This window comes from Zonotrichia leucophrys, chromosome 7 (assembly GCF_028769735.1).
Source record: "Zonotrichia leucophrys gambelii isolate GWCS_2022_RI chromosome 7, RI_Zleu_2.0, whole genome shotgun sequence".
NCBI classification, from domain to species: Eukaryota; Metazoa; Chordata; class Aves; order Passeriformes; family Passerellidae; genus Zonotrichia; species Zonotrichia leucophrys.
This window is the reverse complement of record NC_088177.1, coordinates 36,413,873-36,438,636: the sequence shown is the minus strand read 5'-3', so window position 1 is coordinate 36,438,636 and position 24,764 is coordinate 36,413,873. Positions and strand designations below refer to the sequence as shown.

The 24,764-nt window shown below is 55.2% G+C and overlaps 1 protein-coding gene and 2 long non-coding RNA genes across 3 annotated transcripts; 1 reads left to right on the top strand and 2 right to left on the bottom strand.

Annotated features, from left to right (window-relative positions):
* Nucleotides 1–1,669: 1,669 nt before the first annotated feature.
* On the bottom strand, nucleotides 1,670–4,405 carry LOC135450439 (uncharacterized). Its single transcript, XR_010441070.1, has 3 exons — nucleotides 4,271–4,405; nucleotides 4,088–4,144; nucleotides 1,670–2,796 (listed from the first exon to the last, which is right to left on the bottom strand). It is a non-coding gene; the product is annotated as an uncharacterized LOC135450439 (long non-coding RNA).
* A 4,705-nt stretch (nucleotides 4,406–9,110) lies between these two features.
* LOC135450651 (uncharacterized) lies at nucleotides 9,111–13,686 on the bottom strand. Its single transcript, XM_064719031.1, has 11 exons — nucleotides 13,645–13,686; nucleotides 13,313–13,461; nucleotides 12,289–12,426; nucleotides 11,908–12,022; nucleotides 11,599–11,736; nucleotides 11,192–11,368; nucleotides 10,912–11,067; nucleotides 10,651–10,752; nucleotides 10,183–10,513; nucleotides 9,995–10,051; nucleotides 9,111–9,724 (listed from the first exon to the last, which is right to left on the bottom strand). Exons 1-11 carry the CDS (start codon nucleotides 13,684–13,686, stop codon nucleotides 9,489–9,491), a joined length of 1,641 nt encoding a protein of 546 aa, XP_064575101.1. The 3' UTR covers nucleotides 9,111–9,488.
* Nucleotides 13,687–21,883: 8,197 nt separating this feature from the next.
* Nucleotides 21,884–22,765, top strand: LOC135450068 (uncharacterized). The gene is made up of 3 exons (XR_010440942.1): nucleotides 21,884–21,987; nucleotides 22,119–22,175; nucleotides 22,468–22,765. It is a non-coding gene; the product is annotated as an uncharacterized LOC135450068 (long non-coding RNA).
* Nucleotides 22,766–24,764: the final 1,999 nt, after the last annotated feature.

Here is a 24,764-nt window from a genome sequence, read left to right as displayed (position 1 = left end):
GAATACCCTGAAACTGACCTGGAACTGAAGACCGAGGAACTTGTGCCTATCCAGGTGCTCCAGGAGGGTGAGTGGCAGAGCTGGGCCACAGGGCTGGTGCCTGCAGCCAGCTTGGCCCCATCCCATCCCATCCCATCCCATCCCATCCCATCCCATCCCATCCCATCCCATCCCATCCCATCCCGTCCCATCCCGTCCCATCCCATCCCATCCCATCCCATCCCATCCCATCCCATCCCATCCCATCCCATCCCATCCCATCCCATCCCATCCACTAGGGACATTCCGATGGACAGAACCGGACGGGGATGGCAAGATCATTGAGCAGAAACCCCCGAGAGTTCCCAAGCTGGCCTGGGTGGGGGAGGAGGAAGAAGAGCCTGACCCTGATCCAGAAGTGGAGACCAAGGAAGTTGTGCCAATCCAGCCGCTGCCAGAGGGTGAGTGGCAGAGCTTGGCAACAGGGCTGGTACCTGCAGCCATGCCGTGCCGTGCCATGCCATGCCATGCCATGCTATCCCATCCCATCCCAACCCTGGGGATGTGTCTGTGGACAGAATGGGAAAGAGATGGAAAACACATGGAGCAGAGACCTCCAAGTGTGCCCAAGCTCGCCTGGATGGAGGAGGAGGAAGAAGGGCCTGGAGCTGCCTCAGCAGAGGAGACCAAGGAGGTGGTGCCATTCGAGCCACTGCAGGAGGGTGAGTGGCAGATCTGGGCCACAGGGCTGATGGCTGCAGCCAGCTTGGCCCCATCCCATTCCATGACATCCCTTCCCGTCCCATGACTGGTGGTCAAAGTTTGAATTTGACAGAGTTTGGACCTGAAGGTCCAAGGCTGGATTTGGTGGTGAACAATTGGATTTATTGGTCAAAATTTGGATTTGATGGTCCAGGGTTGCATTTGGTGGGCAACACTGGAATGCCATGGAATAACAGCATTCTAGGGGTTGGGAGTTTAGAATCATCTGCTTCCCCTCACACCTTCCCATCAACACTGGCAATCCATGGAATAACAGCATTCTGGGCATGGGGAATATCAAATCCTCCAGTTCTCCTCACAAATTCCCATGGAATCATGTCATTCTGGTCATTGGGAATTTATAAAAATGGCACCTTTGGTGCTCCAAGACGGACACATGTGTGATGGCATCGGATACTACAGGTGGCAAGGAAAACTGGGAATGCCCCCGGTGGCTCCGCAATCCCCACCAAGCTCAGCATCCTGCCTGGAGAACTGCACAAGTCAGGACTACACCAAAAACCATGGAAAAATCAAGGCACCAAGGCGCACATTGGAAACAAAATGTGACTGTTCATTTTTTGCTTGCTTTTTATATTTTTAAGAGATTTTGCCTTTGTTTTTTACTTTTTTCCGAATTTTTCCCCCTTTTTCTTTTCTCCCCTTTTTATAAAAATTTTCAACACCTTTAAATTTTCAACCAGAAAAATTCCCAGCAACTCAAGGGAAGAAACCCAAACAACTCAAGAAACCAAAGCAGTTTTTATCTCCAGGATAACACATAGCAAAATAACATATTTTAAATAGTAAAATAAAACACTAAAGGTTTATTCCGCAAAAAATCGACAAAGAAGAAATATTCAGGATCTTGACAATTTATTTATGACATTTTTTATTCTAGTTGTGTTCTGTTGACATTATTATTATAGTTCTGTGCATATTATCATTATTAATATTAATAATAATATTAATAATGTATCTTATTTTAAAAATGTTTTTTCTGTTTTTTTAAATCTTAATTCAGGAATGAACATGGGCAAAACCAGCACAGCATGAACAGGAGGCAACTTCCAGTCCATTCAGAAAGGAAAAGTAGGATTCTCTTTGAAAAACATGTTAAAAAACACCTCTAAAATTTTCCTAAATAAAGTAAAAATTTGGGCCCTGCCAGCCCCTGGTAACCTGTTGTGTTGGAATTTCTCCTATTGCACCTTGAGGTTATTCTTTACAGGTGGATTCATTTGGAATTTTATCCTTCTTTTACCCATTTTTGCCTTCTTAAAAATTCTTTTTCTTCCAGTTCCTTTGTGCGTCTTTCCACCGAGTTCTCCTCATTTCCAGTGCTATATGGGATTTTTCTGGATCTGGATTGTGTCTTGCTTTCTTCCCTTATCCCAGGCCCCTGAAATCCTCTAAAAATATCCCAAAAAACCTCACAAGACTGAATCATCACACCAGCACTATCATTAGAGTGTTCCTAGACAAGTGGGCAGGAAACTTGGCATGAACACCCCCTATCCAGCAGACCCATGAATTCCTGCAACATGGAGGTGGAAAAAGCTGCTAAAATTGGGATCTTGCCTTTCCAGGAGAGTTTTTGAACCTGGTTTTATTCATTATCTTGTTGATGCGCACAACAGCGGACCAAATATGGCAGGGCCTTAGACACGACTGTGGTCCTGACACACAGGATGCAGGCAAACTGAAGAAGCCAAACTGTTTATTAATGAAAGGCTAAGCAAAGGGGTGATATGGGAGGGAAAAAGGGAATGACCAGGGTTTCAGGGCTGGTGGGAGGGAGATATCCACAGGCAGGGTGAAGGCAGGAGCTACCGAGCTTCTCACAGGCTCAGCTGTGCCCAGCATCAGCTGTGCCTGGAGCTCCAGTGGCAGTGGGAGATGGTGTCCTCTTCAGTGTCTCCTGGTGCTGTTCTTGGGACACGGGTTCACTGGATCCTGAAGATGCACCTAATTCTTCAGCTCTTCTGGCACATTGGGTGTGAATATCCAGGTTACCGTGGGATGGACTGGTGTCTTTCCTTGGGACTTAAATGGCTGGAACAGAGAGGAAAAGAGCCACAGTCAGCACCCACATCTGCAGGAATCCTAGGAGACGCTCCTGCCAAGGTGTGCTGGTTTGTGCATAACAGACACGATGTTTTGGGAGAGGCTGCTGGCAGGTTCCTCCGTGTCTGATCGGAAAACAGTCAAGGGTTGGCTTTGGGAATTGATAATCTGGAAAGCTGTACATGAAAGCCTCTGTGAAAAACACGTTACAAACAAAAGAAACTTGGGAACTTTCTCTTTTCCCTTCTGGCCGACAAAGAGGTAACACAGCTGACCCAGCCCAGGCCTGGCTGAGGTCAGTGAAGAAGTCAAGTCCCAGATGGGAGGGATGAGGAGATGCCTTTAGTTTTAGGCTGAAATCCTCTTGTAAATATATGGAGAACAACACTTTTTTCCCTATAACGCATGAAGGTATGGGGAGATGAAAGTGTTCAAATGGAAGGTATGGAGCAAAACCTCCATGCTAAAGTCAGCAGATGTTAAAGTAGCTGTGATACTATGAAAAGTTTGAACAGAGACGGAGAGAGGAGTGATGAAGATCGTGTGCCCTCAGGAGCAGAAGATCTCTCTTGCTAGAAATGGAAGATGATTTTAGAGATAGATAAAGAGAACCTTTGCCTTTGAACATCTCAGCTTTACAAGAGTACCCCCTAAGCTGACATGGCACAGAAACACAGCTGTGGGAAAAGCTTGTGGAAAATGGGAACGATTTCAGAATTGCAGATTTCCCTGCAGTGTGGCTGCTTTCATGGAAATTGAGAGCCATGAGAGAACTGTTTTCTTGTGGAAAATCTCCATAACTTTAACAAGAGGGACTTTTCTCCTGAAGTGAGCAGAAGAAAAACTACCCTTTTTCTTCATAACCTTTTAAAGTTTGGAGCCTGCTTTGCCTTTCTCCTAATCCTATCTCAAACAGAAAATTATTAAGTACTTGCTAGTGGATGAACTGGTAAATAACCAGCGCGGAACTTACCACACTAATTGGAACATTGGCGAGGAAATGATCAATTGGCGAACCAAAACCACTACACAAGGGTGTCCCACTCAGCTCTTGCATCGGCCAGAAGAGAGGAGGGGCCAACGGGATCAGCCGAAGGACGCTGGCCACGAGTCCCCCCGACCAGTGTCCCTGAAATCGCTCGCTGTGCCCTGCCCAGGCCACCCCTCATCCCCACAGGGAGCGAAGAACGCCGCAGCCGGGACAGGGACTGCAGCTCCGTGCCGGAGCAATGCAGCTCTCCCGGGCAGTCCCCGCTGTCAGCGCGGTGTCCTCACTCACCCGGACTGTGGGCCCGGAGCTCGTCCGTATTCCTCCTGAGGCACCGCCCGGCCATGCCTGTGAACACAGAGCCTGTCACGGCCCCAGCGGCACAGCTCCGTGCCAGCGGCGCTGCCGGGGCAGCAGGCGGGGCTGGGGCCGAGCTGCGGCGGCCGGGGGAGGGAGCCCGGGTTCGGGGCTCACCGATGATCCTGAGGGCCGCCTCTCGTACGGACTCCTGCGGGCTATCCAGGAACCGCAGGGCCCACTGCATCTGCTGGGCCGCTCGGCTCCTGTCCTCTGCCAGCTGCAGAGAGCGGCAGGAGGGAAGGGTTGGCGCGGGCTCAGCCCCTGGGCCGGCACTGCCTGCGCCCAGCCCCGGCCTCCCCTGGCCGCACAGCCCTGAGGCGCGGCCAGCAGCCGCTGGCCAAGGGCTCCCGAGGGCAGGGGGCAGAGGGCCGGCTGCCGGCCCGCAGCCCAGCCGGGCTGGGGCTCCATGGGCACCCGGCTCGGGCCCACGGGAGCCTGGAGAAGAGCCCGCGCGGCCTCTGGCTGCAGCAGCGGGCAGGGGCACAGCTGCCAGCCCGCACCCTGAGCACCGCCCTCAGGGGCCTTCTCCGGGCTGAGCCTGGGGCTTCAGGCCCTCCTTACCAGGCACTCATCAATTTTCAATGGCTGCTCCCTCTTCAGCACATTGGAGATCTGTCTTCCCCAAGAACCCGGCCGCCCAATTCAGTGCTTCCCGAAAGGCCTGGAGAGCAGCAGAGACCCAGAGATGGCCCCACAGCCAACAGCACTGGAGTCACATCTCTTTGCCGAGGCCTGGAGGAGGCTGCAGTCCATGAGGTGCCAAGGCAGGACGCAGCCAAGCCCCCTTCCAGGGATGCACCAGCATCACAGCAAACCTCACCTCTGCCAGGTCTTGGTTCTCCTCATGGCAGTGCAAGAAGAGGAGGAGCAGGCTCTGGTTCACAATTGTCTGCAGGGGCCCTTTCCCTCATCCACTACCAACTCCATCACCTTGCGGGAAGAGGTAAATGGAGAGCAACTGGACTTGGCTGTTGTCATGGTTTGAGCCTGGCACAGAGCCAGTGCCCCCATGAAAATGCCTCACCCTGGTGTCTGCTGTGAGATGTGACCAGGAATAAGCAAAACAGGCTCCAACTTAAACATAAATAACACTTTATTACCTAAAACTACAGGAAAAAATAGGAAAGACTATAAGGAAAAGAAAAAAAAATTGAAAACCTTACAAAAACCACTTTTCCTCCTCCCCACTCCCTGACTTTCCCAATCCAATACATTCTCTCAAAAATACCAACTGCCCAGCCCGGCACGACACTTTAGTATACTCAAACTGCAGTTCATGAAGAGGAAAAGGAGTCCTTCTTGTTCCACTGAAAACCTCGGATGCTTCCTTGTCACTTCGGCACCGCCCGGAAAGTCATTTGCCGCTTGTGACATGTTCCTTCCATGCTCAGTGCTCTCACCACCGAGACATGGCCAGAGCTGCTTTTAGGGTGGTCTTTCAAGGATGCCTTGTCTCACTCCAAAAAGGCACAGTCTCTGCTTTTGGGACAACTGTCCCCCCCATATATTTCCAACCCCCTGGGGCCGGGGGTCCTCACAAATGAACCCTCCTGGTTTTGAGGCACTGCCTCCCCCTAAATGCAGTCTGTGTCACAGGAACAACTGAGTCCATGGCTACAAGAAAAGTCCAGCCAAAAGGCCACTCCAAATCATCTCTCCCCATCCAATCATCTCCACAATCTCCGGGCCAAAGTCCTTATCTCTCATCTCCCTTCTTATTCAGCTTCGAGGAGGATTAGCATTTTTGCAAGGCCCCAATCATGCAAGAAAGGGTTAAAAGTTTTCAGTCTCTGTCTGTCGGTCGGCTCCCACGCACGCTGCCCACACGCTGCCGCTGCGGCCGGGCAGTCCTCCTCCCCCTTCTCGCTGGCTGCTCTCCTGGGGGGGGGGAAGGGGGGCTGGCTGCCCAAGGGCTGACTCTCTGGGACCTTCCACCCTTCCATCCTCGAAGCCCCCCCGAAGCCCCCTCAAGCCCATCTCTGTCCAGGCCCCGGGCCTACCGCTACCGCATGGCCGGCCCCTCCCCCGCCCAGCAGCAACAGGCTGGGCGGGAGAGAGAGAGATCTGAACTCCTCGCCGCGATGTCCAAAAAGAGGAAGTGCCAGGGCAGTGCCCTGCTTTTAACCCCTGTGTATTCTCGGAGGTGTGTCCAAACCCCACTGGCTACACCAGGTGTCAGTATGAAACTCAAAACCTTCATTGGTTTGACCACAGCTTCCCAGAATTCCCAACTTCTTCCTGGTCAAACCATGACAGCTGTTCTCCTGGAGGAAAGGAGGAAGAAAATAATTAAGCAACAAATATCCTGTACTTCTGGGCAAACACCTGAATATCCAGAGAGCACAAAAGTTCTGGTCAGCAGCAAGTGCCCGTGGCTGGGGGCACAGAGCCTTACATTGTCAAAGAGAGTCAGGAGGGCCTCAGCCAGCTTTGGGGCAGAAGTGCTAGATATCACCAGATGTTTTTTCTCGAGCATCTTCTTGAACAGAGAGAGGGACTTGCTGACCACATCTCCATCTGCATCACACAGAAGCTTCAGAAGGCTTCGAGACACGCTGCGTAGAGGCATGGCCTGTGTGGAACACAAGACTGTGCTGGGAAGCCATGGATGGCTGCACCACCAACAGCACCCTGGCACTGCAAGGCCACCCTGCTGCTGCAGGGCCCACAGGCCAAAGGCCTGCCCCAAAGCACTGGGGCAGGTGAGGCAGAAGAGCTGAGCAGCTCAGCAGCTGCCTCAGCTCCTGAAGCCCTGCATGCCCATGGGCCTGCTTTAACAGCGCAGCTTCAGCTGCTGGCCTCCTCACCATCAAGGGATCCTTGCTGACCACCACGAGGCCTCTGAGCGCCAGCCGACGCTGCTCCCTGCCCTTGCTCTGCAGGTACCTTGACATGATCTTCACGACAGTGAGAGCACATTTCCTCCAGTCCAGGCACTCGAGGACCTGAAAGGCACAGGGCAGTGACAGGGAGCCGGCCAGCAGGAGCCCAGAAGCGCACAGGGCTGGGCCCAGGCAGCAGCACAGGGCGTGGGCACCGTCCCAGGCAGCTGTGGCTGTGAGAGGGCAGAGAGCTGGGAGGCAGCTCAGCCAGGCAGCGCTGGAACCAGGCTCACCTCCACAAGGAATGCCAGCAAGGGCAGATCCCACCTTGGCTTTTCACTGCTGAGCAGCAGGAGAAGGCGATATGCGACATGGGAACACAGGGTGGTCAAGACATAACGCATCTCCCTGGCAGAGAGGAGCACCTCCGTGCACGTGTCACCAGAGAGGAGCACTGGGCTGCTCTCAGGCTATCTCAGCTGGGCTCGCTCCACCACACGCCCCCATGTTAAGGCCGGCTGATGCCAGGCTGCCAGAAATGCCTACCTTGTTCTCTCCAAGATGCACAGGGAGAGCCAACGAGCAGGACACCTTGGGAGGCCTTTTCTGAGGCCAGGGACACACCAAGGTCAGCCAAGGCTCTCCACGCTGCCTGGCCCACACGTCCCAGCTCTGTGCTGGCCCTGGGCCACAGCAGCTCCCACCAAGCAGGAGGCAATGCATTTTGTCAAGAGTTGAAACACAGTAGACAGGAAAGATGTGAAAAATACGTGTTTAAAGGCCTTTTAATTCACAGCTCTCACAGAGAGCTTTGGGGCTCATGGCTGGACAGAGATGCTCCTGCTCACCCTCTGTCCAAAGAGTGTAACACACCCTGCTGCAGGTGCTTGGCTTGGTTTCCACAGGTCCAGGCAGATGCCAAACCTGCTCCTCACTGCCTTCTCCATGCCCCTCTGCCACGTGCAATGGGCTTCAAGCACTGAAAGGAGCACAGAGAGCCAAAGGGCGACACTCGCACCTGCCTCACTGGGAGCTCCCTGGCAAGCACTTTCCTTGAGAAGCAAGCCCCTTTCCTCCAAAGGTGTTTCCCCCAAATGTGTGGCTTTCCTGGGGAACTCCAACACACCCTTAAGAAATGCTGGCAAGGCTGAATGACTTCAGGTCCTTTCAGGACAGGCACTCCAGCTCCAGCTCCTGTTCCCCCAAGTGAGTTTCCAGGTGCAGGCTCAGAGGTTCAGCCCCAGGCCCTCTACAAACACAAGCTGCCCGCTGCCTCTTCACCTGCCTCAGCTGCTGCCTGTGCTCACAGCACCAAAACCAGGCTGTTCCTGGCCAGGGACCAGAGCCCTGTTCCTGCAGGATGCTCTTGCCAGCACCTTCCAGGTCTCTCTGCTGTGCACACAGATCTTTTCATGCTCCCAACAGGCTTTGGAACACAGAGCCCAAGCTGGCTGGCTCTGCCACCAGCACAGCCCAAACGCAGGCGGAGGAAGAAGCAGCAGGGGCTGTTTTGCGGCCATGCCCAAGAGAGACTGGCAGGGTGCCCTCCCTCTGCTCTCCCTTGCTTGGCTTTCTGACTGGCTCTGAGCCTGGGGCTGCCATTCCTCACTTGTGGGGAGCAGAAGCACAGCCGGGATCCCGGCACTGCCTGACAGCGCTCCGGGCACCGGCATGGCTGCGTGTCCGAGTCTTGGGCACCGTGCTGCTGCTTCATTTGCCCTTAGGCACACCCAGAGCTCCCTGCTAAGCCAGGATGCTCTCTGCTTCTGCCCTCTTCCTCATCCCGTGCAGGGATGGAGCACTGCTGTGCTTTCAGGAAGCTATTGTTGAAAGCTTCCAGCATTCCAAGCTTCTTTGCCCTCCGCGGATGCTTGCTATGGAATCCCTTTCATCTGGGCTCAGAGCATACTCAGGTTGGCTCTCCCAAAATCCAGGGGCTCCAGGGTGCTCGGCAAGATTTGTAACTGCACAGTGCTGTGGAACTGCACCTTCAGCACAGGGACCTTTCCAGCCTGACCTGCCCTCGCTCCTCTGTGTCCGTGCACAAAACACGGCGTGGCAGAGAATGGCAGCAGGGCCTGTGTGTCCCAGGGCCCCGGATTTACTTCAGCTCCACAGGGATGCAGGCAAAGTGAAGATGCCAAACTGTTTATTAATGAAAGGCGAAGCAAAGGGATGAGCTCGGAAGGAAAAAAGGAAATGGGCAGGGTCTGAGGGCTGGAGGGAGGGACCTGTCAACAGGGACGGAGTGGAGGGACAAAAAGGTGATGGACAGTCTGGGGACCGGCGGGGCAGAGCTATCTAAAGGGAGGAATAATGGAGGGAAAAAATGGGGATGGAGAGTGTGAGGGCCAGACGGAGGGAGCAACATATAGGGAGGGAGAGTGGAGAGAGAAAAGGAGGATGGACAAGGGTATGAGATGAGGAGGGAGGGAGCCACCTATAGGGAGAGAGAGTGGAGGGAAAAAGTGGGGATGAGCAGAGACTGAGGCGTGGGAGGGACTGGGCAGTCAACAGGCAGGGAGAGGGCTGAAGCCACAAGAACTCTGCCCAGCATCAGCTGTGCCAGGACTTCCAGCACTGCTGGGAGGCAGTGTCCTCATGGGTGTCTCCTGGTGCTCTTCTTGGGGCACTGGTTGACTGGATCCAGAAGACGTCCCCAGTTCTTCAGCTCTTTGGGGAAACTCAGCATGATTTTCAAGGTCACGGCAGGATGGGCTGGCACGTTGCCTCCGGGCTTGCAGGGCTGAAAGAGAGAGGAACAGAGCCCTGGCAACAGCCCGGGTCTGAGGGAATCCTACAAGACCTTCTGGACAGGGCTATCGCACCCAGAAGGGAGTAGGAGACTTTGGAATCAGCTGGGAGGTACTGGCCATGACTCCCCTATGTGTCCCTGAGATCTCTGTGTGCTCTGCCCGCATCAGTCCTCGGCACAGGGAGCAGAGCCCTGCAAAGCCGGGGCTGCGCTTGCAGGACCACCGGCAGCCCCCGCTGTCAGCCCGCTGCCCTCACTCACCTGTCCAGATCAGCCGGAGCTCTTGCTGCTGCCTCCTGAGGCACCGCCCGGCCATGCCTGTGAACACAGAGCCTGTCACGGCCCCAGCGGCACAGCTCCCTACCATCGGCGCTGCCGGGGCAGCAGGCGGGGCTGGGGCCGAGATGTGGCGGGCCGGGCCGGGGAGGCAGCCCGGGTTCGGGGCTCACCCATGAACCTGACGGCCGCCTCTCGCAGCGGCTCCTGTGGGCTCTCCAGGTAGCGCAGGGCCCGGCACAGGTGTTCGGCCGCTCGGCTGCTGTCCTCTGCCAGCTGCAGAGAGCGGCAGGAGGGAAGGGTTGGCACGGGCTCAGCCCCTGGGCCGGCACTGCCTGCGCCCAGCCCCGGCCTCCCCTGGCCGCAGAGCCCTGAGGCGCGGCCAGCAGCCGCTGGCCAAGGGCTCCCGAGGGCAGGGGGCAGAGGGCCGGCTGCTGCCCGGGGAGCCGCGGTGCCGGCCCGCAGCCCCGCCGGGCCGGGGCTCCATGGGCACCCGGCTCGGGCCTACGGGAGCCTGGAGAAGAGCCTGCGCGGCCTCTGGCTGCAGCAGCGGGCAGGGGCACAGCTGCCAGCCCCGCACCCTGAGCACCGCCCTCAGGGGCCTTCTCCGGGCTGAGCCTGGGGCTTCAGGCCCTCCTTACCTGGCACTCCTCCACATTCATCGGCGGCTGCTTCTTCAACAGCTGTACGAGCCTCCTCCTCTTCAGGAACTTGGCCACACGAAGCAGCGTTTCTCGAGAGGCCTGGAGAGCAGCAGAGACACAGAGATGGCCCCACAGCCCAGGGCACCGGACCCACATCTCTGTGCCAATGCCTGGAGGAGGCGACAGCCCGCGAGGCACCAGGGAAGGACGCAGCCATGCCCCCTCCCAGAGATGCACCAGCATCACAGAAAATCTCACCTTTGCCACGTCCAAGTTCTCATCATGACAGTTAATTAAAAGTGCATACAGGCTCTTGTCCACAATTGTCTTCAGTGGCTTTTTTCCCTCATCTACTACCAATTCCACCACCTTGCTGAAGAGTTCAATGGAGAGCACCTGCACATGGCTGTTGTCCTAGAGGAAACACAATCCCTGCATCAACTATTCCAGTCCCACCTGGGCAAAGGCCTGAAAATCCCGAGGGTACCAAGTTTCTGGGAAGCACCCAGTGCCTGTGACTCAGGATGCAGAAGCTTACATGATCAAAGAGCAGCAGGAGTGACTCAGCCAGCTTTGGGGCAGTGGTGCTGGATACTAGGATGTCTTTGTGCTGGAGCACATTGGTGAACACAGAGAGGGACATGCTGACCACCTCTCCATCTTCATCAGCCAGAACATCCACAAGCCATTGAGACAGGATGCACATTCTCCTGGCCTGTGTGGAACACAAGGCTGTGCTGGGAAGCCATGGACGGCTGCACCACCAACAGCACCCTGGCACTGCAAGGCCACCCTGCTGCTGCAGGGCCCACAGGCCAAAGGCCTTCCCCAAAGCAGTGGGGCAGGTGAGGCAGGAGAGCTGGGAGCAGCTGCCTCAGCTCCTGAAGCCCTGCACGCCCATAGGGCTGATTTAACAGCGCAGCTTCAGCCGCTGCCCCTTCTCACCAGCAGGGGATCCTTGCTGACCACCACGAGGCCTCTGAGCGCCAGCCGACGCTGCTCCCTGCACTTGCTGTGCAGGTGCCTTGCCAAGACCATCAGGACACTGTCACCACATTCACTCAAGTCCAGGCACTCGAGGACCTGAAAGGCACAGGGCAGTGACAGGGGAGCCGGCCAGCAGGAGCCCAGAAGCGCACAGGGCTGGGCCCAGGCAGCAGCACAGGGCGTGGGCACCGTCCCAGGCAGCTGTGGCTGTGAGAGGGCAGAGAGCTGGGAGGCAGCTCAGCCAGGCAGGGCTGGAACCAGGCTCACCTCCACAAGGAATGCCAGGAAGGGCAGATTCCTGTATGGGTCCTCCCTGCTGAGCTGCCGGAGCAAGTGGAGTGCGATGCGAGAGCACAAAGGGACCAAGCGACGGCGCATCTCCCTGGCAGGGGGAAAAAGGCACCAAGACCCTGAGGTGGGGGACAAACCTCTCCCAGGACTGACTCAGAGAACTCTGGTCTTTGCCCAGCATCCCTGGACGGATGTGGGCCCTCTGAGAGGTAGCTCCTTGTGGGCACCTTCCTCTCCCAGCCTTTTCCAGTATCCTTGGCGGTCCCTCAGTGACGAGGCTCTCTGGCCCATGACCACAGGGACTGAGTGGTGCAAAGGGCACAAATGCCGGGGGCAGTGGGGAGAAGGGGGTCTCACCTGGCCAGCAGACCCACGGCATAGTGCTGGGTATGAGCACACAGTATCGTGTCCCATCCACGCTTGCGCTCCATAGACATGACCTCATTGTCACAGCGCAGTAGGTAGAGCAGAGCCTTCATGGCCTGCACTGCAAACCTGTGTGCAGAGCAAAGCCCAGGTCACTCTGGGAGTGCTGGCACTGGCTACAGGGGCATGGGAAGGACAGGAGGACTGGGACCTGTTGTAATTGCTGGGAAGGCGGTGTTCCTCCTGGCATGCTCTCCAGAAGTTTTCAAATTCCTCTAGTGGCAACTTTTCTGTGGTGATGACAACATGGAACAGCAGAGCCACAAACAGGCGGGAGGAATAGAGTACCATGGCCTGGTGGCACTCAGGCACCTGGACAATCACCCAGATCACCAGAGTTGCCTGCAAAAGAAGCAGCCCAAGACAGCACTCAGTGCCGAGGTGTCCGTGGGACAGGGCCCAAGGGCAGATGCAGGAGGAGCAGCGGGCCTGGTGCCCCCTGAGCCTGCCCCTAGCCCAGGGTTCAGCCCAGCGCCTGAGGCATGGAGAGGATGGAGAGCTGCTGGCGAGGTGACCGAGGGGCAAGCAGAGGCCAAATCCAGAAACTCACAGCCAGGGCAAAAACATCCCCGTCCTCTCCATCAGAGGTGCAGGCACTGTGCAGTGGCCAATCCTCCATCACGCAGAGCAGTCTTGGCAGCACTTTCTCCACGGCTGGTCCCAGTGATCCAATGGTTCTCCAAATTATAGCAGCAGCTCTGTGGAATCAGAACTCTATGTCAGGGGCATCTCAGTCCCAGGACCATGCCCTGTGCAGCTGTGGGGGCCCAGGTGACAGAGCCCTGGTGCCCTGAGGGGCAGGGAGGGAGCATTGGCAGCAGGCTTGGCAAACAGAGGGGCCCCAGGGTCCTGCACCTCTGTGCCTGTCTGGCAGAGCCCATAGCACAGGCTGTGCAGGGCCATGGGCCCTAAAGGCTGGTGGGCCCTGAGCTGTGCAGGCACGTGGGCCCCGTACCTGTCACATGTTGGGGCACAGCGCAGGAGGGTCAGCACCACATCATCAGGGTGTTCTTCAGCCAGCCTCACAATGTCAATTTGCAGCCTGGCATCCAGAGCGACATGGGACACCAGCCTCTGGTGGATGCTCCTTACAATGGCTGGCACCTGGAGGAGGCATGGGGAAGACTTGGAGCACTGTCCTAGGCAGAAACTTCCCCAACTTCCTCCAAGAAGTGCTTCCCTTCCTGACAGACTGTGCTGGACTCAAAGGCTGAGGGGCCCAGTGACCGTGGCCTGAGGGGACACACGGTCCTGGCAGGCCTCCAGGCCTGTCCCCGGGCTGCTTACCTGCTGCTGAGGAGAAACAGCACTGTCGTCAAAAAAATCCATAGTGGGAGCACAAATCACAATGGGAGCAGGCATGGTGCCAGTGTTTGTGATGCCCTGAGTCATTCTGCTGTCAGTGTTTCTGATGGCCTTGCTCTCAGTCACTGCCATGTGAACAGCCTCACTTTGATAATTCATTGCATTATTGTGTGCTGTCCGGTCTGGGCTGGCGTGAGGCGTTGCCTGGAACTTGGTCAGCCTGGAGTCAGGCTGGGCTGGGACCTCTGCTGCTGTGGTTCTGGTCTCTCTATGCTGAATATGCAGGAATTTTGTGAACATTTGCAGAACAAAGGACAGGGAAGGCAGGGATGCTCCATGGCATGCTCCAAGCCTGGTGCTGGGCTGAGCAGGGACAGCAGGCCCAGCCCAGGTCGGGGTGGCTGCAGGTACCTTCAGGGTTTTGCGCAAGCGGCCACGGCCGGGTTCCTGCTCTTGTGTCTTGTCCAGGGCTGCATCTGGCAAAGAGCGAGCGCAGCCAGAGCTGAGGGGCTGCGGGAGAGGCCGGAGAGCACAGCCCAGCCCTGCGCTGCCCAGGCAGGGAGAGCCCCGGGATGGCCCAGGGGATGGAGCACGGCCACTGCGGGGTGTCTGCCCTGCCCCTGTTCCATCCTGTCCATGGGCATGTCCCCAGGGGATGGGATGGGATGGGATGGGATGGGATGGGATGGGATGGGATGGGATGGGATGGGATGGGATGGGGCCAAGCTGGCTGCAGCCATCAGCCCTGTGGCCCACCTCTGCCACTCACCATCCTTCAGTGGCTGGAACTGCTCTGGTTTTTCAGACTGTTGTGCTGGGGCAGCTTCAGGCCTTCTCTTTTTTTTCCATCTGAAGACTTTGAAGAGGTTAAGGAATCTACCTGCCATTCCAGACTCTGGCTTCGAGGGCCCCTTCCGGAGAGATGGCTCAGGAGACCTCCAAGTCAACAAGTCCTCAAGGGCACCTGCAAAACAAAAACCTCGGGAGGGCCACGGGCCACCAGGGCCCGCAGTCTTGCCACGAGGTCACCTGTAGGAACAATGCCTCAGAAAAGCACCGGGTGGGACGCGAACGAGCGTGCTGTGCGGGGGCTGCTGACGGCACCGCTCTGTCCTGTCCTGTCCCGTGGTGTGCTCCGAGCACTGTGGCATGCTCTTGTCGCCGCCAGCTCCTATGCCACGGGGTGTCACAAAGGGCCCTTGGCCACCCGGTTCCATTGGATGCCACGGTGACCGTGCTGCAGCGTGTCACCAAGGGCCCTTGCACACACTGCCGCCTGCTCGGGGCTGCCCCCAGCCCACCCAAACTGGCCCAGGTTGGAAGGAATGCCTGGCGCCAGGTGTCTAAGGCAGGCCGACAAGATCTTTAGCAAGGGCTCAGAGCATCAGCAAAGGCTGCCCTGCTCTGCGGGCTCAGGGCTAGCAGAAGGAGCCCCCAGGGCTGGCGACGCAGCCGCGCTGGGAAGGGCACGGGGCCTTCCAGGGACGCTGGCACGGCCTCCTTGGGACACGTCCCGGCCCGTGGCCATCCTAAACCCGCAGGTGTGACTCGCACAAGGAACGTGTGGGCCCGGGCACCAATGCTGCTCTGAGCCCTGGGGCCCGGGCAGCGCTGCCATCAGCAGCTGGGGCACAGTCCCTGCCCAAGCAGAGCTGCCACCCCCCGAGCCCTTGCAGCGCTGGTGCCCGTCTCCTGCCCCAGAGTCCTGTGCCCCCGGGGGGCTTCTGTGCCACAGGGAGCCAAAGCCCACGTGCACTGGGGGCTGATGGCAGAAGCACCTGCAGCAACTGCTGGCAACATTTGGTCTCTGTCAGAAGCTCTTCCTCCATGCTGGAATGATTTTCTCATTCTTCAGTGCCTTCTCCCTTGTCCCTGCCCTCTTCCAAGTGCAATGGGCCTCTGTGGTGGTTTGACCAGGAAGAAGTGAGAATTCTCAGAGGCTGTGGTCAAACCAATGGATGCTTGGAGTTTGATACTGGCACCTGGTGTGACCAGTGCAGTTTGGACACACCTCCGAGAATACACAGGTGTTCAAAGCAGAGCTTCGGCCCTAGGAAGTTCTCTTGGGACGTCGAGGCGAAGAGGTCAGATCTCCCTCCCCCATCCAGCCGCTGCTGCTGGGCGGGGGAGGGGCTGCCATGCGGTAGGCCCGGGGCCTGGACAGAGATGGGAGGTGAGAAGGCCCTCGAAGATAGACGGGTGGAGGAGCAGCCCCAAGAGACAGCCCTCGGGCAGCCATCCCCCCCCAGGAGGGAGAGAGGAGGGCCAGCGTCTGAATGTGATAGCAGCCGGCCCAGGAAGAGAATGGGGGAGAAGAGTGCCGGCAGGCCGGAGCAGCAGCGAGTGTGGGAGTGTCGGAGTGCTCCGAGACAGACAGAGACTGAAGTTTTAACCCCTTTCTTTCATGATTGGGGCCTTGCAAAAATGCTGATCCTCCTCGGAGCTGAATAAGAAGGGAAGTAAGAGATGAGATGAGACAAGGACCTGGCCCGAAGGATGTAGAAATGACTGAGTGAGAAGAGATGATTGGAGTGGCCTTTTGGCTGGACTTTTCTTGTGGCCATAGACTCAGTTTGTTCCTGTGACACAGAGACTGCACTTAAAGAGAGGCAGTGCCTCAGAACCAGGAGGGTTCATCGTAGAGACCCCTCGGCCCCAAGGAGTTAGAAAATATATGGGGGGGACAGATGTCCCAAAGGAGAGACTGTGCCTTTTTAGAGTGAGACAAGGCATCCTTAAAAGACAGCCCTAGAAGCAGCTCTAGTCCATGCACAGTGGTGAGAGCACTGGGCATAGAAGGAAGATGTCCCAAGCGGCAAAAGGACTTTTCCAGGCAGTGCCGAGTGACATTAGAAGCACAGAGGTTTCAGTGTGTTTCCAGGGGAAGCCTATAGAACAAGAAAGACTCCTCTCCTCTTCATGAACTGAAGTTTGAGTATACTGAAAGGTAGTGCCAGGCTAGACAGTTAGTGATTTGGGAGAATGTATGTGATTGAGAAATTCTGGTGTTGGGGAGGAGGAAAGTGTTTTTTGTAAGGTTTTCAATTTTTTTTCTTTTCCTTATAGTTTTTTTCCTATTTTCCTGTAGTTTAAGAAATAAAGTATTCTTTATGTTTTAAGCTGGAGCCTGTTTTGCTTATTCCTGGTCACATCTCACAGCAGACACCAGAGTGAAAGCATTTTCATAGGGGCACTGGCTCTGTGCCAGGCCCAAACCATGACAGCCTCAAAGAGTCATTTGAGCACAGAGAGCCAAAGGGGGACACTCGCAACTTCCTCACTGGGAGCTCCCTGGCAAGCGCTTTCCTTGAGAAGCAAGCCCCTTTCCTCCAAAGGTGTTTCCCCAAATGTCTGGCTTTCCTGGGGAGCACCAACACACCCTTAAGAAACGCTGGCAAGGCTGAATGACTTCAGGTCTTTTCAGGACAGGCAGTCTGACGCCGGCAAGGGGGTTCATTTTCAGACCATGAACGAGACGGGACTGCTGGGAAAGTTTCTTGAGCTGTTAATTTTGCAGCATGACTTTCATTAATGATTATGACAATGGGAAGATGCTAACAGCTCACAATCCAGGCAACAGGCCAGAAAACTTAATGTTACAACATACTTTATGAGCTTCTTGACCAATCACACAAAGCAAAAGCACATTGACAGTAGTTCTTTCCAATCACCATAAGCACACGTACCTTTGGTTAAAACAATACTTGCTTATTTTGAATACAATACCTACTTGTAAGCCTCAAGCACAGAGCTTCATTCTCAAGCTTTAACCTTCCTAATATCTTGCTAGATAAAGTTTTTGCAGCTTAGAAAGCTATTCAGACAAGCATGAATACATAAGCTATTGTTTTATCTGCCCTTGCTTTTTCTACAGTTTAAATAATTTTTCTGCTGACCTATTTCATAAGTGCTGCTTTAGCTCTACTCTCAGGTATGCTCTATCTGAGGCCTGCCTTTTGCAGCTTTCCAAAATCCTCTAATTTTATGGATTCCCACAATTCCTCCTCTCTGTTCACCTCAGAAGAAACCTTCATAATCGTGTCATTTATTACTTGTGTTTCGTATCAATACTATAATATTTTTGCTTATTATCTGCTTAAAGCATGTTCTTTCTGGCACTAAGCATTGCTATGTTACAACACAGCAACTTAATGCCGTGAAGGTCCAGTCAGTGGAAAGGGCATAAATTATGCCTGACAATCGTTACAAATCATTGTTCCAATAAAGTCTTGTCTGTTCCAGGGTCTTAATTCAAAACCTTCTTCCATTTCTATACCTTCATCCACCATCTGAGTGAGATTTTGAGCACTTTCTGTGAATCCATTTCCTATCTCTCTCTCTTGTATGATAAAAACTTCTTTGACAGTTTTGTTCATCATTGGTCACACACACTGAAGCATACAGGGTATTACTATTAATATCACTACTAAAGCACCCAATACATAGAGACCTTTCTTGCAAAGTTCCCTTAGCCAAGGTGCAAAGCTCCATTCTTGGAACAAATAATCTAACCAGGACCCACCATCTCCTTTCCTTTGGGCTGTCAAATCTTTCAGTTTTTGTATGTTTATGTGGATGGATTCAGAATGATCGGACAAATTCATATAACACAATCCTTCAAATTCCTCACAACCATGTCCTTGTGCCAGTAAAAGAAAATCAACTGCTGCTCTATTTTGAAGTGTAGCATGTCTAACACTATTAACATCAGTCAACATGTCACTGATTGCAGTGGATGTGGCATTAGTTTGTTTACTCAGCCAACATCCAACCCAGTCTAAGTATTTCAATGCCATTGCTGAAACCAGTTGGGGTAAACACAAACCTGCTGGAACTCTTTTTGCAGCCTTCCAAGGCATGAAATCACTTTTACAGTTCTCATCATAGTGACGAGCAGATATTGTTCCCCTTTGTTTCTTTTTCATGACTGCTTTCGCTGCGGGCGCAATTACAGTGAGCATCCCAATGCTACATGGGCCACCTTCAAGGAGTGACGGAATGCCCAGCGAAGCCCTATCTCCACAAATGAACTAACATCCCTTTGGCAATTGTTGTGCATATTGGTCAGTCTCAGAAAGCACATCCCAACTGTTTAAATAATTATACCAAAAACTTAAGTTTCTGTACGCAAAATAATGGGGAGTAACACTGTGTTTTGGAGGATCAATTTCTTGCTAATGACTAGCTGTAAAGGTAAAGCAAAAATCCGATGTTAAAGAACCAAGGATTTCCAATTCTTGGGGTTCAGCTGTGCCAGGACTTCCAGCAGTGCTGGGAGGCGACGTCCACTTGGGTGTCTCCTGGTGCTCTTCTTGGGGCACTGGTTGACTGGATCCAGAAGACGCCCCCAGTTCTTCAGCTTTTTGGGGAAACTTGGCTTGATTTTCCAGGTCACAGCAGGATGGGCTGGCACGTTGCCTCCGGGCTTGCAGGGCTGAAAGAGAGAGGAACAGAGCCCTGGCAACAGCCCGGGTCTGAGGGAATCCTACAAGACCTTCTGGACAGGGCTAACGCACCCAGAAGGGAGTAGGAGACTTTGGAATCAGCTGGGAGGTACTGGCCATGACTCCCCTACGTGTCCCTGAAATCTCTGTGTGCCCTGCCCACATCACCCCTCGTCGGCACAGGGAGCAGAGCCCTGCAAAGCCGGGGCTGCGCTTGCAGAACCCCCGGCAGCCCCCGCTGTCAGCCCGCTGCCCTCACTCACCTGTCCAGATCAGCCGGAGCTCTTGCTGCTGCCTCCTGAGGCACCGCCCGGCCATGCCTGTGAGCACAGAGCCTGTCACGGCCCCCGCGGCACAGCTCCCTGCCAGCGGCGCTGCCGGCGCTGTGGCCACAGGGGCTGCTGGCCCGGCAGGGCTCAGCCCGGCCCTTGCCGCCCGCTGCAGCCCCAGGGCACGGCTGCCAGAGGGCGGCAGCAGCAATGCCCAGGCCAGGCGGGGCTCCACGGCGCCGGGCGCGGCTGGCGCTGCCGGGGCAGCAGGCGGGGCTGGGGCCGAGCTGCAGCGCCTGGGGATGGGTGGGACACGGTGGAGCCAGGGCCCTGAGGTGGGGGACAAACCTCTCCCAGGACTGACACAGAGAGCTCTGGCCTTTCCACAGCATCCCTGGAGGGAATGTGGGTGCACTGGGAGGTGGCCCCTTCTGGGCACCCTCCTCTCACAGGCTTTTCCCGTCTCCTTGGCTGTCCCTCAGTGACGACGCTCTCTGGGCCGTGACCACAGGCACCGAGTGGGGCACAGGGCAAAAATGCCGGGGGCAGTGGGGAGAAGGGGCTCTCACCTGGCCAGCAGACCCACGGCATAGTGTTGGGTGTGAGCACAGAGCATCGTGTCTCAGCCATGCTTGTGCTCCATAGCCACCACCTCATTATCCAGAATTACAGGAGCCAGTCTGCCACTCTGGGTAACAGACCTCTCTGAGTTAGTCCTGGGAGAGGTTTGTCCCCCACCTCAGGGTCTTGGTGCCTTTTTCCCCCTGCCAGGGGAGATGCGCTCTCGCTTGGTCCCTTGTACTCCCGCATCGCACTCCACTTGCTCCAGCAGCTCAGCAGGCAGGACCCATACAGGGATCTGCCCTTCCTGGCATTCCTTGTGGAGGTGAGCCTGGTTCCAGCCCTGCCTGGCTGAGCTGCCTCCCAGCTCTCTGCCCTCTCACAGCCACAGCTGCCTGGGACGGTGCCCACGCCCTGTGCTGCTGCCTGGGCCCAGCCCTGTGCGCTTCTGGGCTCCTGCTGGCCGGCTCCCCTGTCACTGCCCTGTGCCTTTCAGGTCCTCGAGTGCCTGGACTTGAGTGAATGTGGTGACAGTGTCCTGAAGGTCTTGGCAAGGCACCTGCACAGCAAGTGCAGGGAACGGTGTCGCCTGGCGCTCAGAGGCCTCGTGGTGGTCAGCAAGGATACCTTACTGGTGAGAAGGGGGCAGCGGCTGAAGCTGCGCTGTTAAAGCAGCCCCACGGGCATGCAGGGCTTCAGGAGCTGAGGCAGCTGCTCCCAGCTCTCCTGCCTCACCTGCCCCAGTGCTTTGGGGCAGGCCTGTGGCCTGTGGGCCCTGCAGCAGCAGGGTGGCCTTGCAGTGCCAGGGTGCTGTTGGTGGTGCAGCCGTCCATGGCTTCCAGGCACAGCCTTGTGTTCCACACAGGCCAGGAGAATGTGCATCCTGTCTCCAAGCCTTCTGGAGCTGCTGGGTGATGCAGAGGGAGAGATGGTCAGCATGTCCCTCTCTGTGTTCACCAATGTGCTCCAGCACAAAGACATCCTAGTATCCAGCACCACTACTCCAAAGCTGGCTGAGGCACGCCTGCTGCTCTTTGATCATGTAAGCTTCTGCATCCTGAGTCACAGGCACTGGGTGCTTCCCAGAAACTTGGTGCCCTCTGGATTTTCAGGCCTTTGCCCAGGTGGGATTGGAATAGTTGATGCAGGGATTGTGTTTCCTCTAGGACAACAGCCATGTGCAGGTGCTCTCCATTGAACTCTTCAGCAAGGTGGTGGAATTGGTAGTGGGTGAGAGAAGAAAGCCACTGAAGACAATTCTGGACAAGAGCCTGTGAGCACTTTTACTTTATTGTCATGATGAGAACTTGGACGTGGCAAAGGTGAGGTTTTCTGTGATGCTGGTGCATCTCTGGGAGGGGGCATGGCTGCGTCCTGCTCTGGTGCCTCGCGGGCAGACGCCTCCTCCAGGTCTTGTCAAGGGGATGTGGGTCCGGTGCCCTGGGCTGTGGGGCCACCTCTGGGTCTCTGCTGCTCTCCAGGCCTTTTGGCAAGCACTGCATTGTGCGACCGGGTTCTTGGGGAAGACGGATCTCCGGAAAGTGCTGAAGACAGAGCTGCCATTGAAAATTCATGAGTGCCTGGTAAGGAGGGCCTGAAGCCCCAGGCCCAGCCTGGAGAAGGCCCCTGAGGGCGGTGCTCAGTGTGCGGGCTGGCAGCTGTGCCCCTGCCCGCTGCTTCAGCCAGAGGCCGCGCGGGCTCTTCTCCCGGCTCCCGTGGGCCCGAGCCGGGTGCCCATGGAGCCCCGGCCCGCCGGGGCTGCGGGCCGGCACCGCGGCTCCCCGGGCAGCAGCCGGCCCTCTGCCCCCTGCCCTCGGGAGCCCTTGGCCAGCGGCTGCTGGCCGCGCCTCAGGGCTGTGCGGCCAGGGGAGGCCGGGGTTGGGTGCAGGCAGCGCCCGGCCCAGGGGCTGAGCCCGCGCCAACCCTTCCCTCCTGCCGCTCTCTGCAGCTGGCACAGGACAGGAGCAGAGCGGCCGAGCACCTGCGCCGGGCCCTGCGCTACCTGGAGAGCCCACAGGAGCCCCTGCGAGAGGCGGCCGTCAGGTTCATGGGTGAGCCCCGAGCCCGGGCTCCCTCCCCGGCCCGGCCCGCCGCAGCTCGGCCCCAGCCCCGCCTGCTGCCCCGGCAGCGCCGCTGGCAGGGAGCTGTGCCGCTGGGGCCGTGACAGGCTCTGTGTTCACAGGGTCCGCCCAGGTACTCATGAGGGGCCAGAAGGAAGAGCTCGAGGTCCTCAATGAGGGTGAGTGCCGGAGCGGGCTGACAGCGGGGGCTGGCGAGGGGAGCTGCAAGCCCTTGCCCGGCTGCGGCAGGCTTCGCTCCCTGTGCGGACGAGGGGTGGCATGGGCAGAGCACACAGAGATTTCAGGGACACAGGCCAGGGGTTTTGTGGGCAGCCCTTTGCGGCTGATCCTGCTGACCCCTCCTCTCTTGTGGCCGATCCAAGAGCTGACTTGGACAATCTTGGCGCGAGGTTCTCCTAGAATTCCTGCAGATGTGGGCTCTGACTGAGGCCGTCCTCCTCTCTGTTCCAGCCATTCACACCCAGAAGAAAGGCAGTTTGTCCCACTGTAGCAGGAATATTCAAGCCCAGTTTACCAGCAGAGCTGAAGAATTAACTTCATCTTAAGGATCCAGTGAATCAGTGACGTAAGAACAGCACCAGAAGACACTGAAGAGGACGCCATCTCCCATTGCCACTGGAGTTCCAGACACAGCTGATGATTGGCACAGCTGAGCTTGTTGGACGCTTGTGTGGCTTCAGCCCTCCCCCTGCCTGTAGATAGCTACCTCCCTCCAGCTCTCACACCGTGTCCATCCCCTTTGGTTCCATTCTAGTTCATCCCTTTGCTTTGCCTTCCATTAATAAACAGTTTGGCTTCTTCACTTTGCCTGCATCCTGTGTGTCAGGACCACAGCCGTGTCTAAGGCCCTGCCATATTTGGTCCCCTGTTGTGCACGTCTACAAGATAATGAATAAAACCAGGTTCAAAAACGCTCCCAGAAAGAAAAAATCCGGATTTTAGCAGCTTTTTCCACCTCCACGTTGGAGGAATTCATGAGTCTGCTGGATAGGGAATGTTCATCCCAAATTTTCTGCCCACTTGTCTAGGAACACTCTAATGACAGTGCTGATGTGGTGATTCAGTCTTGTGAGGTTTTTTGGGATATTTTTTGGAGGTTTCAGGGGGCTGGGATGGGAGGAGAGAGCAGGACACAATCCAGATCCAGAAAATCCCATATAGCACTGGAAATGAGAAGAACTCGGTGGAAAGAAGCACAAAGGAACTGGAAGAAAAAAGAATTTTTAAGAAGGAAAAATGGGAAAAATAAGGATAAAATTCCAAATGAGTCCACTTGTAAAGAATAACCTCAAGGTGTAATAGGAGAAATTCCAGCACAACAGGTTACCAGGGCCTAGGAGGGCCCAAATTTTTTTATTTTATTTAGGAACATTTTAGAGGTGTTTTTAAAATGTTACTGGATTTTTTTCTAAGAGAATCCTACTTTTCCTTTTTGAATGGACGGGAAGTTGCCTCCTGTTCATGCTGTGCTGGTTTGGCCCATCTTCATTCCTGAATTAAAAATAAAAAAAACAGGAAAAGGATTTTTAAAAAAGAGAAATATTATTAATACTATCAATAATATTATTAATATTATTAAAAATAAAAATAGTAATAACAATTGTAATAAGTAAGTTTTCAAGATTCTGAATATTTCTTCTTTGTAGATTTTTTGGTGAATAGGGTTTTTCTTTACAATTAAAGAGATGATATTTTGCTATGTGTTATCCTGGAAATAAAAACTGCTTTGGTTTGTTGGGTTCTTTGGGTTTGTTCCCTTGAGTTGCTGGGAATTTTTCTGGTTGAAAATTAAAAGGTGTTGAAAGTTTTTATAAAAGGGGGAGAGAAAGAAAAAGGGGGAAAATTCGGAAAAAAGTAAAAAACAAAGGCAAAATCTCTTAAAAATATAAAAAGCAAGCAAAAGAACAGTCACATTTTGTTTCCAATGTGCGCCTTGGTGCCTTGATTTTTCCATGGTTTTTGGTGTAGTCCTGACTTGTGCAGTTCTCCAGGCAGGATGCTGAGCTTGGTGGAGATTGCGGAGCCACCGGAGGCATTCCCAGTTTTCCTTGCCACCTGTAGTATCCAATGCCATCACACATGTGTCTGTCTTGGAGCACCAAAAGTGCCATTTTTATAAATTCCCAATGACCAGAGTGACATGATTCCATGGGAATTTGTGAGCGGAACTGGGGGATTCGAAATTCCCGACGCCCGGAATGCTGTTATTCCATGGATTGCCTGTGTTAAAGGGAAGTTGTGAGGGGAAGCAGGCGATTCTAAACTCCCAATGCCTAGAATGGTGTTATTCCATGGCATTCCAGTGTTGCCCACCAAATGCAACCCTGGACCATAAATCCAAATTTTGATCAATAAATCCAATTGTTCACCACCAAATCCAACCTTGGACCTTCAAGTCCAAACTCTTTCAGATTCAAACTTTGACCACCAGTCATGGGACGGGAAGGGATGTCATGGAATGGGATGGGGCCAAGCTGGCTGCAGCCATCAGCCCTGTGGCCCAGATCTGCCACTCACCCTCCTGCAGTGGCTCGAATGGCACCACCTCCTTGGTCTCCTCTGCTGAGGCAGCTCCAGGCCCTTCTTCCTCCTCCTCCATCCAGGCGAGCTTGGGCACACTTGGAGGTCTCTGCTCCATGTGTTTTCCATCTCTTTCCCATTCTGTCCACGGACACATCCCCAGGGTTGGGATAGAGGATGGGATGCATGGCATGGCAATGGCATGGCACGGCACGGCCTGGCTGCAG